Source organism: Andrena cerasifolii, chromosome 6, assembly GCF_050908995.1.
Source record: "Andrena cerasifolii isolate SP2316 chromosome 6, iyAndCera1_principal, whole genome shotgun sequence".
Taxonomy (NCBI): Eukaryota; Metazoa; Arthropoda; class Insecta; order Hymenoptera; family Andrenidae; genus Andrena; species Andrena cerasifolii.
In genome coordinates, this window is record NC_135123.1 from 15,406,374 (window position 1) to 15,421,624 (window position 15,251).

General features: G+C 38.1%; 3 protein-coding genes across 4 annotated transcripts; all 3 read left to right on the forward strand.

The window, feature by feature from the left end:
- Positions 1 to 1,366: 1,366 nt before the first annotated feature.
- LOC143370482 (uncharacterized) lies at positions 1,367 to 3,279 on the forward strand. Of its 2 annotated transcripts, none has more exons than XM_076815663.1 (5): positions 1,367 to 1,756; positions 1,824 to 2,104; positions 2,206 to 2,381; positions 2,713 to 2,896; positions 3,064 to 3,279. In XM_076815663.1, the coding sequence occupies exons 2-5, from the start codon at positions 2,027 to 2,029 to the stop codon at positions 3,103 to 3,105; spliced, it is 480 nt and encodes a 159-aa protein (XP_076671778.1). In that variant the 5' UTR covers positions 1,367 to 1,756; positions 1,824 to 2,026; the 3' UTR covers positions 3,106 to 3,279. The 2 variants fall into 2 exon arrangements, with proteins under 2 accessions (XP_076671778.1, XP_076671779.1); XM_076815664.1 differs by having other exon boundaries at positions 1,707 to 1,724.
- Positions 3,280 to 6,598: 3,319 nt separating this feature from the next.
- On the forward strand, positions 6,599 to 9,005 carry Cpr4 (cuticular protein 4). Its single transcript, XM_076815588.1, has 2 exons — positions 6,599 to 6,870; positions 7,942 to 9,005. Exons 1-2 carry the CDS (start codon positions 6,859 to 6,861, stop codon positions 8,314 to 8,316), a joined length of 387 nt encoding a protein of 128 aa, XP_076671703.1. The 5' UTR covers positions 6,599 to 6,858; the 3' UTR covers positions 8,317 to 9,005.
- Positions 9,006 to 13,341: 4,336 nt separating this feature from the next.
- Positions 13,342 to 14,825, forward strand: Cpr3 (cuticular protein 3). The gene is made up of 2 exons (XM_076815587.1): positions 13,342 to 13,368; positions 13,736 to 14,825. Exons 1-2 carry the CDS (start codon positions 13,357 to 13,359, stop codon positions 14,672 to 14,674), a joined length of 951 nt encoding a protein of 316 aa, XP_076671702.1. The 5' UTR covers positions 13,342 to 13,356; the 3' UTR covers positions 14,675 to 14,825.
- Positions 14,826 to 15,251: the final 426 nt, after the last annotated feature.

The following is a 15,251-nucleotide window of genomic DNA, read 5'->3' on the forward strand; positions in this document are numbered from 1 at the left end:
GGAGCTGATTTAAATTCAACTGTTTCAGTGGTTGTGTTACAAGACCATCGCTAGATGGCCGCAGCGTGTAAGTGCTGTGACTGTACCATATTGGGTAAAGAAAATATTCGTCGCTGCACCATCGACGAAGTATAGGCACAGACGAAGTATAGAATACCTCGTCTGTGACGTTATTAATGTAACCTGCATTAACTACAGATAATAAATGTCGTGTCGCGGTGAAAGCTATGAACTAAAATGGGCATTAAAAATCATTTTCTCCAAACTGACGTTGGCATGCTTCAACGCCCATTTTGTCGAATTAATTATTAATGTAACTACGGCAACTTTCATGGGAGAAACTGGCTAGGTTCGATATCTTGAGGTTCAATACTGGAAATATAATATATATATATTAGTTTGGGAAAAGCTATAATTGATTTTGGCAGAGAGAATTCAACTGAAAATATAAATCGGCGAAACTTCCGAAAACCGGTCAAACCCGATTGGGCTGAAATTTTGCAAATAGCTTCATTTTGCATAAAAATAACGTTTGCGAGAAGGATTTTTGGCGACTCGAATTTTTTTTTTACCATTTCAATGCCGTTCCCTACCTTACCGACAGAGTCGAGAATAGGATACAACAGTTATTCAAACATTCTCTTTATTATTCTCCTGTATATACATATTTAATATCGTTCAATAATGTTTCGAATGGGTCTCTGCCTGACTTCTTCACTTCATACCGCCATAAATATTCACAGATGTGATCAATCATGGTGTCATCCTTAATTCCGCCTCTACTCAAACGAGCCCGCAAAGCCCGCCACGACGCTTCAATGGTTTGGGTATATGCTCCCTTGGCCCCGTGTAAACTCACATCGGTTCGCTACCATGCTTTACGCGCCCGCGAGCGGGCGCGCGCCCCCCGCCCCAAACTAACCCAAAACCAATACTAATACCCAGTATCAAGCTGATATCTCTTTCTAAGTTGATCTCTGTTTTATAGATTTTAGGAGATTAATAAGGAGAATGCACTGAATAACTGTTGAATCCGATTCTCCGCTCTGTCGGTAAGATAGAGAATGACATTGAAATGGTAAAAAAAAAATTTTCGAGTCGCCAAAAATCCTTCTCGCAAACGTTATTTTTATGCAAAATGAAGCTATTTGCAAAATTTCAGCCCAATCGGGTTTGACCGGTTTTCGGAAGTATAGCCTATAAATCACTGTACCAGAAATGAAATAACTCGATTATGCATTCATTTATTAGCAATCTAAAATCCGATTTAAAGACGAAAGAATGGTGCGTGAAAATACGCCAATGCCAAATAGAAATTTCTACCAATACGTAAAACTGGCAGCTGGCGTGTTTTCACGTCTAGTTTAGTTTGTAAATTTCACTGCTACGTGGTGATAGTGTTTGTGTTTTCCAATGGTTTTCCACAAAACCGAACAAATTGTTGATACTCTTGCAAGAGTAATAAATGAATAATACTGTTGATGAGTATAGATTGATAATAAATTACATGCTTCTTTAAAGGGCCTGAGGCTTAGTTTACAGATGAATAAATAAAGCGTCGTTACAGCTACATATAATTTCATGATAATTCATAGTACCCCATTAAGTCATACACATTTCGGAATTTGAATTTAATTACACGATTAGAAGGTAACACTATGCATGGAATTATGCTCATGCATTAAAATATAGTGTTACAGATTACAGGTACATTTTTAAACAATGTAAACAGTGTTGACGGAAGTGGACCATCATTGTAGGTTGTAGGTTATTTTTCGAAACCTTCAATAATTTTACGTGATTCTGATTCATGTCCTGTTTAGGCATTATGACACATGAGGAAGTTAAATATATGTCCGAACACATATTCATATAATAATGATAACAGAATAAAAGATAACACACACGAACGATCGCAATGATCGAATTTATCTACTGATAAATGATAATTAGTTTATTCGTACATACATTGAATTAAATGGTCACTTGTCAATATTTTTAATTATTAAATTAAATATCGAACGAAATGTTAACGCTAGGAATGTTTCAATTAACTCACCCCGAGGCACTGTCGGAAACTGAGCTTCGAGAAATCTTAGAGTGTGTAAGTAAACGGCAATGCACTTCTCGTAAGCTTATTGTTAAATCTCGAGGAGTTAATTCTTTTTATTCCTACTCTCACGTGTCCTCTTGTTCTGTTTATAGAGTTGCCTCGACTCCAGTACTTATAAAAATTTATCTCGATTAGAATTAATAGACCTTTATAAACGGGTTGCAATGCCATTGCCTCCAAGACGCGAACACTCTGAAAGCTCAGATACGAGGAAATGTAACGGAGAAAGAAATTCCGTTAACGAGTCGCACAAAAATTCTGGTTCTTCGTAAGTGAAAACATTTTCTAAGCTGTAAGATTATTCATCGTATTATTGGTTTCGAAAAGAATGCTTTATCGCGACTGAGGAATATGTGGAAAACAATTGTGTATCTTTATTCAGCGATAAGAATAGAAGAAAAAATAAATTCTTTGTAATCGATCAACTTCTGTGAGAAACAATGTTTACTACCTCCAAAAATAAAGGGGGATTGTTAAATAGCCTTTCTTAAATGCTTCACCCTATACGTAAATTAAAAAATGCCAATAAGCGAATTATATATAAAATTTATTAAAGGAACGTAAGCGTATATGTTTAAAAATTATTATTATGTTTGCAGGAATGGCATAAGAGATACGAAACATCCTGAGCGTGAAACAAGGACATCTGAGTCCTCTGTGAGTTTACTAAAGTCACCTGTAAACGAACTTAGACATACACCTAAAAAAATACGTTTGTACAACTCAAGTAATGCGAAACAGTGCAATGGTACTAACAAGCGTGTTAGCGATGATAAGCACAATGTACGTATGCTTAGAATTTACATGTATTATACCTAAATTTAAATTACCAACAAAATCAAAATGTTTCCTTGCATTATAGTGCTTTAAACAAGAATATTATGACTATCCTGTAGTTCTGTTTTGCATGTTAATTTAATTATAATTAATAGAATTTTTGCATGTTTCAGGAGGCTCCATTAAAGAAGAGACAGAAGATTACGTGGCCATAACAGTATTACTATATTAAATATTTGTGGTGTACGAAGATTATTTTCGTAAAATTATCAGTTCACTTCGCTAGTTGTTATCAAGTAGGATATAAATTTAAATGGACTTTTTACTCTATAATATTATACTAAGCTAAATGATGTAAATGTTATAAATAGTGAAATTGTGATTTTTAATCGTTTCCTGTAAATGAAATTCGCTTTATCAGCTAACAAATGACATTACAGAATCCGATCTATTAACGTCAATTGCTATGCATGAATTCTTATACGAATTTATTTGAAAACTATTTTATAAATTTGCTTAATTTTATTACACGTAATTTTATTTACGTGTCATACAGGTTTTAATGTAGATCGAAAAGGGAAACATTTTTCTGTGTACTTAGTTTATAGGTAACTCTTCCATGGACTGAATAAAAATAAAGCTAATAATATATAAAGAAAATTGAGGTCATAAATCCAAAGCCTGGACGTAACAAATGGTCACAACTCCGGCAAAAATGGTCGTATCGATATCTTCAAAATATCGTTTGAAAGTATGGAATCTCTACTTTCAACTGTCTTTTTCAGATTTTAGCTTTATTGCTCCATTAGTGTACCTTCCGAGCCACATATTGCCCGAAGTGTTGGTACAAATCAGCACTTGCACCCTCCGGTGCTTATTTAAGCTGATATCTGTACTCAACAGAAGAACTGAGATTGCGTAACATGAGCGTCTGGAGGGGAGGGCAAAAGGGGCAGTTGCTCCTTCCTGGCTATTGAGAATAAATCGCTTATTTTAATAAACTAGTCTTTATTAAGTTTATATCTTCTAAAAAAGTGAATTTTTTAAATTTCGTTTTTTAAAACTTTAATTACAAAATGGGTTAAAAAAGCAAGAGATAACGAATATTTACGTTGCCTTAGACTCTTAGAGCTTTGGATAACACATACCTATATTAATACAACTTATAATTAACAGTAATTAATATATAAAATTTAATTTACTTGCTTTATTACTGTTACAATTATACTTCTTATACATTTCAAATAAAAATGACTGAATTAAAACGTTACAATTGTACCGTTGAAAATAATTAATTTGTTATAATATCTGTATTATAATAAAATATTTATTCTCTTCGACAAATATATTTTTCGCAATCGGCTAAACCGTAGACACTTAAAGATACCTAAGGAATTAAAAGTACTATTAATTCTTTGGGTGACCATTTCAAAGCTCAACGTTCGTCGCGTGCGGAGTTCCTCTCGTCACATCTCTTAAGCATAGCCGCTAAACGCCCATGCGCGTTCCCCGCCTGCACTGAACAAACGCATATATGCGCCCATAGCACTGATTAATTGATTATATGTATATAGAACTGATTGTGAAGGCAATGACCGACATTTTTCTTAACATCCTATATGTTACAAATTCATACTAAAATACGTTTCATTCAGGAGCAAAAGAAAAGCCGAAGGCAGGAGTCGAAATTTGAAAGCGAAATTCGAGCATTCGAAACTGGAACGTCGGAGCTGTTCAGTATTCTTCGCGCCCCGTACTCGCATGACGGAAATGTTACACTTGCAACTGGAGCTAAAACCATTCAGAATTACGCAACGGTGAAAGCACAACAGTGCTAAGCTGGAAGAATTATTGACCGATCTGATCATTCCACATTTTACAGATGCTCATTCTTTTTCCACGTGCTCTTCGCAAAGCGGAAATATGATGTCCGTTATTCGTTGACTGCACATAAGCACTGAACCTACACGATCTATGTTATTTATTCAACTGCGGTTTGGGATGTTGTACGAAGACTTCCAGAGCCTCGTACGTATTCCTACTATATGACGACAAATGGATGCATTCGAAATTTACGTAGAAAATATTTATGCACTATCAGGGCTGCATTTATACTTTTGGAGGCCCTAGGCCCAACATCATTATGAGGCCCTTAAAGAACATGCCTATTTGTGTGAAATATGTAGACAGGTGTAGGGAACAAAATACATAGCTATTAACTCAGAAGGTTTTTGCCTCGTTGGTAGTACCCTCACGTACATGAATTTTATGTAATACAGCAGTTCCTGTTAGATTTATATTCTAAGGGAAGATCGATGTATTTTAAGTGGAGCTGGGTCGCAAATTGTTCAGCTGCCTCTAGTTTTTATATTATGAATTTAATATTTAAAAAAATATTTTATTTTGCAACTATAATTAGGCTGTGTTTGATGTTGTTTGTTTTAACATGTGCACTGTTCACAATAGTGCTTAGAAAATTGTAGCTTTACAGTTTAGAGGCTTTTTTGTACCAGTTACTGCTTTATTATAAAGAAAAACGAAGATACAATAATATAAATAATTTTTGGCAATTTTGTAGTTACTTCAGTTGTATGTTATATTTTAAACAAGGATGTACTTCTTATATTAATGGCGTACAATGCAACAGGAAGTCCCTGTTAGTCCTGTGATATATCTATGGATGTATGCTACCACTCAGGAGTTTGGGTATACTTACAATAATTTGCATTCTGCATTGGAATAATAAGTATAGATTTTTGTATCAGAAAAGCCTTTAATTTACTTCTGCCTGTAGGTATAATAGCATTCTATGACGTTGTAAGTACTTGTTTCCCATTATGAATGACTTGATCACACTGGGATTTATAAAAAGGTCACATAAAGTAATAGGATAAATTTCGATCGATAAAAAGTACACTTCAGAATAAATGACGCTAGTTTTAAACAAACTTGAAATAGTTCGTAACACTTCCATATGGAGACATGGTAACAGGACTACTATCAACATATTATTAATAAAAAAAAATTATCCAAAATGAAAGTGGTAATAATAATATTTATAAATATAAAATTTAAGTATACTTTCTCACTAATTGGTGTATTCAAACTTTCGAGCGCCGTAGCTCCACAATACTATTTGAAAATATTTACATCGAGGAACTTGGAATTTAAATTTAAATTTTAATTTTTATATTATTTTTATAACATATAACGTATATACAGTAAGGGGCCGTCCTTAAATTACGTAAGGGTAATTTTGGCGAATTTTTACCCCCTCCCTCCCCCAGTATAAGCATTCGTAAGATTTGGTATTCCAACCCCCTCCTTGCGTAATATTTTTTACGCTTAATTTTTTCAGTTATTAAAATTCTTTTAAAGGTTTATATAATTCATTGAACTCGGTATCGGGAAATTTAAACTAAAACTACTTTTCCGGAACATTAATGATAGAATTTGTATTTATTGAAAATTAGTTTAAAAAATATTACGTAAGACGCTAGCTGACTCCCCTCTCCCCCCCTCCATGTAAGAAAACGTAAGAAATTCGCGCCCCCCCCCCCCAAAAAAAAGCCTTACGTAATTTAAGGATGACCCCTAAGTAGTAAAGTATATATGTACGATTTTCCGGTCGATTTTGGCATTTAGCTCGAGAGATAAAAGGCACCTTTCAATTTGAAACCCACTGTATGTAATTAAACAAACGGCACGTTGAAATGCTGAAAAATTGTTGTTTTTATAGTTGTGCGTTGGAGAGTTAAGAACAAGAGCAAAACTTTTGCCGTGGCGGCAGAAACGTGTCACGTACCGTCGAAGCTGTTTGCGATGCATCGGGGGCTGCCGAGCATCGGCGCACGTACACCGAACGACCACCCTGTGCTCCCTATAAATACGTTTGTCACTGGGAAGCAAAGAGTCAGTTCCCTCCTTGACTTTCGTTCAACAATAGGATTACCTTAGGCACAATCAAGATGGTCGTCAAGGTGAGAAGAAGGCATCCGATAACGCGTTAAATTCTGGTACTTTTCATTAACGGGACAAGGTTTCTGGTTCGCTATGGAAAATGCACAAACCACTAGGGCGTAATTTTAATTGGAAAATATTTAATTTACAAATTCCTTCGGACTTATTACCTGCTAAGTAGATATATTTGAACTTATTTTGGAAATTTTCTGTACTTCCATATCGAAATTCAAAAGCATACATTATATTTTTGCCTACTGAGGCGTACTCGAGGTATTTTTCATCGATCATCGAGGTACTTTATGCGATATCAAAAGCCACAATATTATACAAAAATTGTAACTTCGAAATTGTCCGTTTTCGAGGGGGGAATAGATAGCTTATGCCAGGGGTGTCGAGGTTTCTTTTAGTAAGGTGACTTCGAGCTGCCTTTTATGCAGAATAATACATATAATACGCATTAGAAAATAGTACAGCGTAGTATACAATTAGCAGAACAGCGTCATACAGTTTATGTTACTGCTGCTGTACGATATGCTCGCCAAGGAAACTCATCGTAAAATAAGTAGTTCTGTCACCTCTATGATCAGACAAAGCGGTTCCGGCTACGCGGTGTCACTCTGGGAACTAAAATTAGTTTTTTTAATTAATTAAGAAGCCCCACTTCCCTCTAATTTTTTACAACGCAACGAAGACTATTTTTTAAATAGAACCATATTTAATCTTTTTCATATAAACCAATTACACTCGCCATTTTATCTACCTGTACAATTGTACTGAGATAATTTCTTCAGGTAATCATATAAACTTCCTCGTATCTTTTTGGTTCCTTCCTATTATTAATACGTTGCTACTAATTATTCTCATCATTTCCATTATTTATTTTGCTCCTTCATTTCAAATCGACGGATATTCTAGCCCATCCAATAACCAGTAACAATAACAAGATCACTGAACTTAAGATATTGGAAAAAACACTTGAGGAGATACATATCTACAAGCAAGCTACCCCCAAACTAGACCAAACTTCCAAAATCACCTTATAATAATTATAATTATTAACTAACGATCTGTATTTCGTAACGTTGCAGAGTGTAACGATCCTGCTGGCGATCGTAGCGTTCGCAAGCTTGAATGCTGCTGCGATCCCTGTACCAACTTTGCCAGTGGCTAAGCTCGGGCCCGTAGTGCCGGTCCACCCAGAGTTCAATTACGATCCCCATCCGCAATACACGTACGCCTACGACGTGCAGGACAGCCTGACCGGGGACACGAAGAGCCAGCACGAGAGCAGGAACGGCGACGTAGTCAGCGGTAGTTACAGCTTCATCGAAGCCGACGGTACGAGGAGGACCGTCGAGTACACCGCGGACCCTGTGAACGGATTTAACGCTGTCGTCCACAGAGAACCAGTGGTTGTCGTGAAACCGGCCTACAAGGTCGCCCCCGTAGCTTTCCACCCTTAAGAACGAGAGCCTGGAGCTGTTTTCGAAGATCATCGCTCACATTTGAATCCCTGAGAAACCAAACGGATAAATTCCATTTAATACGAACCAGAGAAGATTGAGAAGTTTAAGCACTTGTTACGTGATGATTAGCCCCGGGTCTCTTTGGACCCGTGGTAGCTGCCCCGCTATTTTTTTAATACGACGTTACTGTTAATAGAGCAATTCATTCCTTTAGTTTCTGAGATTTTTTATATTACTTAAATTATTAGTTAAAAACCACCCGGGCGCCGCTAAACGAGGGTGAAGTAATTAAGTACTAAGATTTGAGAAATTTGCAGCAAGTGGAGTCGAGCAGCTTGGATTCTGAGGGGGTTCATTTATATCGCTCCTTAATTTATATTTGCGACGTTCTGTTGCTGGCCTGATAGCGATTTAAGAATACGACTCTTTGGATGATGCATCTGTTCCGATGTTTTTTTTAACAGAAATCTCTTTTCCCATTGATTACCATTTATTGTATCATATATGGTTCGTATCGTCGATGGACTATTGGAAAAGCAATGAATCGATGTGAGTGTGGTGGAGAGTATTGCACTCAGCATCGCGAAAGAAGGAGAATAGAAGATTTTCGTAATTATTACTTATATAGTTTGTAATTAATGTTACATAGTATCCAAATCTGAGTGAAATTGATGATATTCATTGATTAATCAGGAGGGGGCGCATTTGATTTTTTTTATACTGTATCATTTTCTGCGCAACTAGTCATATCATAATGTACATATCACAATTTATATATTAAAGTCTCTTATAAAACATACTTACCTATAAGTTTACCCTTTCCCCAAACTTCCCTCTTCGTATATGTATATTATTATTAATTTAAAATAGAAAGTATTTAATACAAATACACGGTTTTACGTCTTACATTAATTTTTAATGTTGCTGCTAACAATGAGGTGTGTCGAGAGCGAAGTCTTTTATTCGAAGTAGCATGCAGTAGTACGCGGTAGCAGGGGGTGAAATGTCCCCTCAAAACTCGCTTACAGAGGATAGTCTTTCTGTAACTAGATTGATCCCAAACTATTTGTCGAATTTAAAACTGTTTTGGACGAAAGTCCGCAAGTAATAGACTCAATTTTATATGTAGAATCATACTGGCAATGAAAAACGTGATTTCCACAATTTTGAAGAAATATTCTCACCCCATCACCCTCTCTTATATTCTCAATAGCTTCAGAATACTGTAGGTAATAAAAAGTGTGCAGGAAAAATTGTTAAAATGTGATGACTACTACTTTCAATCTACAAGTATCGGTGCAATGGAAACTTATCTGTGCTGACACCAAAAATTTTTAAAGGAGATTCGGTATGTTATTGCAAAAGCTGTACAATGCTCCGTTTCGAGTGACATTTACCTTTGAAATTATCTTTAAAATTGGTACTATAAAGTACCAATTCTAATTTTTTTTTTTGCCATTTACTTATCTTTACGCCCCCACCCTCCACTGCAAGGGGTATAGGAGGCTTATAGCGTGACCGGCGTTTAGCCCACTCGTAGTTATAAGACGTTTATCGCCATCTACCGACGATCCTGTAAAGAGGTTTGTGATTTTTAGCTACTATAAGAAATTCAAGAGACCCACAGTAAGATTAGCTCTTTTCAGAGATACTGGGTCAAGCGCCGGCCGCGCCATTATAATACAAAAATAAAAATTCTATTTGATCCACATTTTCTACTAGGATATATACTCTTCGCGTACAAATGTACAGAAAAATGGATTAATATTTGAGTAAGAAATTAACAAAAAATGCTATTTTTTCAATGTATTATTTAAACAAACGGAATTTTTTGGAATCTGTTTGCACGGCAGCATCCCTTATTAGAAAATACATCGTTTTACCGTTTACACCTTCCTCCTAGCTCTAGTAGTTTCCAAGATATTCGACCAAACATATTTCACCCCTTCGATTGTCACTTCGATATGTTCCCTTGTCAGTATAAAATAACTATTCAGTTGGAATGTATTATATCCTCAATCTGCAAACGTGTACAATGCATTTACACATAATGCATAAGTAACACTCTTCCAAAAATTGAAAAGATGCTCCCTTGTAAATACATGAATGGAAATGTAATTATTTACAAAAGCATACCACACACCGATTTTTATGACCTTGAAGTATATGTGAAGTTTAACATTCTGAACAATTTTTAACCATACATATATAGGTAACCACCGTTCGGCTTTAATTTTCGAGATATTCGCAAAAAACTGTTTGCCAAACTTTTGAGAGATTTAAGATAAAAAAATATGTTTCAGAAACATATTCTCGAGCCACGAGTTGCTGGTTCAAATCCCCATGACCAGCCATTTCCGGGCAATTTTTTTCGCCAGAATGACGTGTACCTACACCTAACATAACAATAATTTCAACTAAAGCCTTTTGCGAATATCTCGAAAACTAAAATCAAGCGTCAGCAACAAGTATAGGAAAAAGTTATTCAGAATCATGCACCTGACATCATACTTCGAGGTCAATGTTGGGAAAATGTTATTCAAATACAATTGCATAAAATATATAACGAACTTATAATGAAAATTTAATACAACGACTGCAATTTATCGTCTATTCACAATAAGCAACGTTTTAATAATAAAGAACAAATCATCGACAGACAACGACCAGCATTGTGATTACGAAAGAGAGTGCACCGTATTAGGTATACGTAGAATAACCATCGACTTACACAGAGAAATTATTAAAATTATTTAGTAGAAATTAAGTTTATTTAATTTAGTTTCTTAAATTTTACCTTAAGAAAGAGGATACTGGAATTATGGGATAAAAAATGACTTCTTCCTTTCTAATTGATTTGATGATTTTTATTAGAAGTACATATAAAACGTCACAATATTTTACGGGATTATCAATCGATGTTAATTTTACGCATCGTCGATGAAGCTTTTAGAAACCGAAAAAGTGCGTGTTGGTACATTTCGATTCGACGAGGAGCGTTGCTCTTGAAATTCACGATGTGTCGATGGCGTGAAAATATAGAGGTTGGGAAAGGAAAGAAAGGACACAATGGCCGTATACATAGAATCCACTCCCTTTCGTAATTTCGTTGACTAACCTCGGATGACTCTCTTTGACGTGTCGGCATACAAATTGTGCGCACACTTAGAATTCATTTTCACTGGAATTTCAGGGGCCATCCTGTCGCGCTTAAACTAAACCCAATTGACGCAAATATGATGTGATCGTTTATCATCGATAAATGATATAGCTTTGTAATCTCCGTTTTAATTACTCAGTGTAAAAAAATCTCATTATATTGGTTAGCAATTATAAAAAGAATGAAACTATATACCTAGTGATTGCATCGATCCTAGTCGCAGTTTTGGTATTGGTTTCTGTATCAATTCCAATATAATAATAATAATAATAATAATAATAATAATAATAATAATAATAATAATAATAATAATAATAATTCGTATTTAACATACATAAATATGACGTAGGTACATATGAATAGTAAAAATAGTCAAAAGTAATGAAAGAAAATCAATAACAGTTAACAGATAACGAAACTACTTAAAGGACCATACTTTTTCATTTCTTCAGTTCAGAGTGACAAAACTGTACCTCATTACGGCGGGGTCCTGGTGATCTGAATTGCAACGGATCGTGTTTCAATTTAGCATATACAAATCTTTATATTTCTAGCACATTGAGAAGCTATTTAGATTTGCCGTAGTAAGTCCTCAGTAACTCTGATATTGCTTCGTTTCGATTATTATAGAGAATAAAAGAATTCACCACTCAACATTTTTAAAGTCAGAATATAAAGTATTAGAAAGATTGGATAATGGTGAAATGAGTAATAGTGAACGGTTGTAAGGTAAATGAAGCTTCTATGCGTCTAACAGTAGTTTGTAGTTGGTTGTTTATGGCGAAATACCACAGTAATGAAGAATGTAACGAAAATGTAATTGATGCGTTTTAATTCAATTGATCTGGGTTCTTAATAGTCGAAGCCTTCGTCGATCCAGCTGAGCTCAGATTATCAAGGTTCCACTGTGACTGACCAATACAGAAAGCAAAGTCATTTCTGACAATCTCAGCTTCCACAAGCATACACCATCCCCATCACATGAATATATATATATGCATAATTGAGGCATTTAGCGCAGAAACGGACTAACCCACATTTTTTGCGGAATTAAGTTAGTAGCAATAATATATTCCAATAGGCTGAATTAATCATATAAAATAGGAAAAATTATTTGTTTTTCAATATGAGTTTTAGCTCTCAATGTCTCGATTTTACTGCCAGCTCCAAGAATTGATGAGAATATTAATCCTAAGTACTGCAATTACCAACCATTATCACTCAGAATTCTTCAGACCTACTAGTAAACCCCCTCCATTTGAAAACCTCATCTAAGTAAAATCATCCAGAATGTAGTATACCTACCAAAAGCGTGCGTGCATAGTATGCGCAGGCTAACAGGCTATCGCCGCTCAATTAAAACATCGTAGCGTGACGTAAATGTTAATCGATAATGATCGCGCAACAAGAAGGCAAACTTTTGGCGAACGTGGACTACAGATCAAGGGGGAGGATTGGCCCAGAGTTGACCGCGCGTGGTGGTGCCTCGCGGTTTCGTCGTACGGCCTCGAGCGGCTCCGTATCTTCGATATATTGGCATACAAGTCGCGTGTAGAAGCGCGACGATATGAAGAAACATAAGCGTGCATACTCATCCACTGTGTCGCATGTACATCGCAACATTTATGAGGGGGTCATCGGATGGCAAAGGAAAGAGGAATAGTCAGACAGAACGAAAGAAGGAGAGATCAAAGTGGGGGGCATCTGTGTGTGTGTGTGTGTGTAACACGGGTGGCACGAGGCAAGTTTGGGTGCAAGGAATAGCTCGGTTATTGTTGGCGGATGACACGAAAACGCCGACGGTCATCACCTGTATAAAAGTGCGACCGATCTTACCCCGAGGCATCAGTCTTCTGGCGATCCTCTCGCAAATCAACATGGCTGGAAAGGTAAGGAAAGCTTCGTCCAAGGCACACCAACCTCCGTGCCGACCAGCACCTTCGTTCTATTACCGAGCATCCCTTCTTGGGACCGGGGATCCATGCGCATCTCGTTAAGTAGAGGTACCCCTAGTCCGGGCGATGTCGACTGCATCAAAAGTGCAGTGAAAGGGAGTCCAAAGGTTATCTGTATTCCCATCCGCGACAGATGAATAAGCTCCTGCAAGCGCCTGCAATTCTTTACTCCCCTAGTAGCATTTCTAGTTGACCCACAGTATCCCCAACTTAGGAATTAGTTGGCCATCAAAATGCCAACAACAAATGCTGCTAGGGTGGTTACTTAGGCTAATACTGACCTGGTCGTTTGAAATTCCAGCTCGTCGTACTCGTAAGCTTGGCGGTGCTCTCGAAGGGGGCGGTGGTGCCTGCGGTGGTACCAGCGGTGTCCGTGCCAGCGGCGAGGCTCGAGGAGCTGGACGCGGCTCCTCAGTACAGTTTCGCTTACGACGTCCAGGACCCGGTGACCGGCGACTCTAAGGCCCAATACGAGACGAGGAACGGCGACATCGTGCAGGGTAGTTACAGCCTGATCGAGGCAGACGGTACTAGACGCATCGTCCAGTACACGGCCGACCCCATAAACGGATTCAACGCGGTGGTGAGCCGCGAGCCAGCCACCGCGGTGGCTGCGATCGCAGCGCCACTGTTGCCTTACGCACCTGCCATCGCGCCCTCCGTGGCGGCTGCGCCTGTCCTGCCCGCAGCAGCTGCGCCGGTGCCAGCCATTCCCGCCAGTGGCCCGGACTCCGACGTCGAGGTCGTCGAAGCCAGGTCGGGCCCCATCGTCGCAGCCGCGCCGAACGCTCGGGAGGAGCAACTTCGGCAGCAGCAAGAACGACAGCTGCAGCAGCTGAAGGAGCTCGAGAGGCAACAGCAAGAACAGCAGCAACAGCAGCTGCAACGGCTTCAACAGCAATCCAGGCAGCAGTTCCAGCAACAGATACAGCAGCGGAAACAGGAGAGGGCGCAGCTGAGCCAGGAGGAGATCGAGGCAGAGCAGCAACAGCTGCAGCTGCAACGGCAGCAGGTGCAGCGGCAACAGCCGCAGCTGCAGCAACAAATCGCACCGGTCAGAGCTGCCGCTACTCCGGTGCAAGTGGGGGTGAAAGCTCAACGATTGGTCGGACTGCCTGCGGCTAAAGCTGTTACTACTTATCCCAACGCCTATGCATACACGGCCGCCTATTCCTCACCTTTGGCTTACGCGACACCTCTCAATGGACTCACCTATGCACCCGCCACCGCGCTCCTGTGAAGTATTTTTTAACGAATATTGTTATCACATTCCCGCCTAATCGATATCGGTATTGTCAATAAGATTGGAATAAACGTGTGCTTGCGTTGAATTATGTAAAGTTACTGTTACACTCAAGCGCCTGAAATGTTTGTATAGCCGCGCTTGCAGGGATGCAGCGATTAACCTGAGACCCTTTCGAGTGGTGTTTAAAGCCTTGGGGGTGTAAGTCGTCAAATATTGTCATCATTCGTTGCAAGGCTGCACTTTCAGATACCAAAAAGTATACTCAATACTTTTCTGGTTTCTTAAATTGAAGGATGACACTTAAGGTTCCTGTTAACTTCGCTGCCTGTTGTTTTTATATCACTATGTCTTTGCAATCTACTGTTCTTAGACGTGTCCTTGGAGGTAGAGAAATAGTGGACCCATAAATTAGGGACGGCCAGAGACATCATTAGCGGTCATCCTCATTCTAAACTAGGTTCAGTCGATTAGTTTGACGCGGAGGATCTATACGAGGATGGGTGCTTAGACTCCTGTCGAGCTTGGTCATATAAAACCTGCTTCTGTTTCTCACCCCATCTCATTCACAACT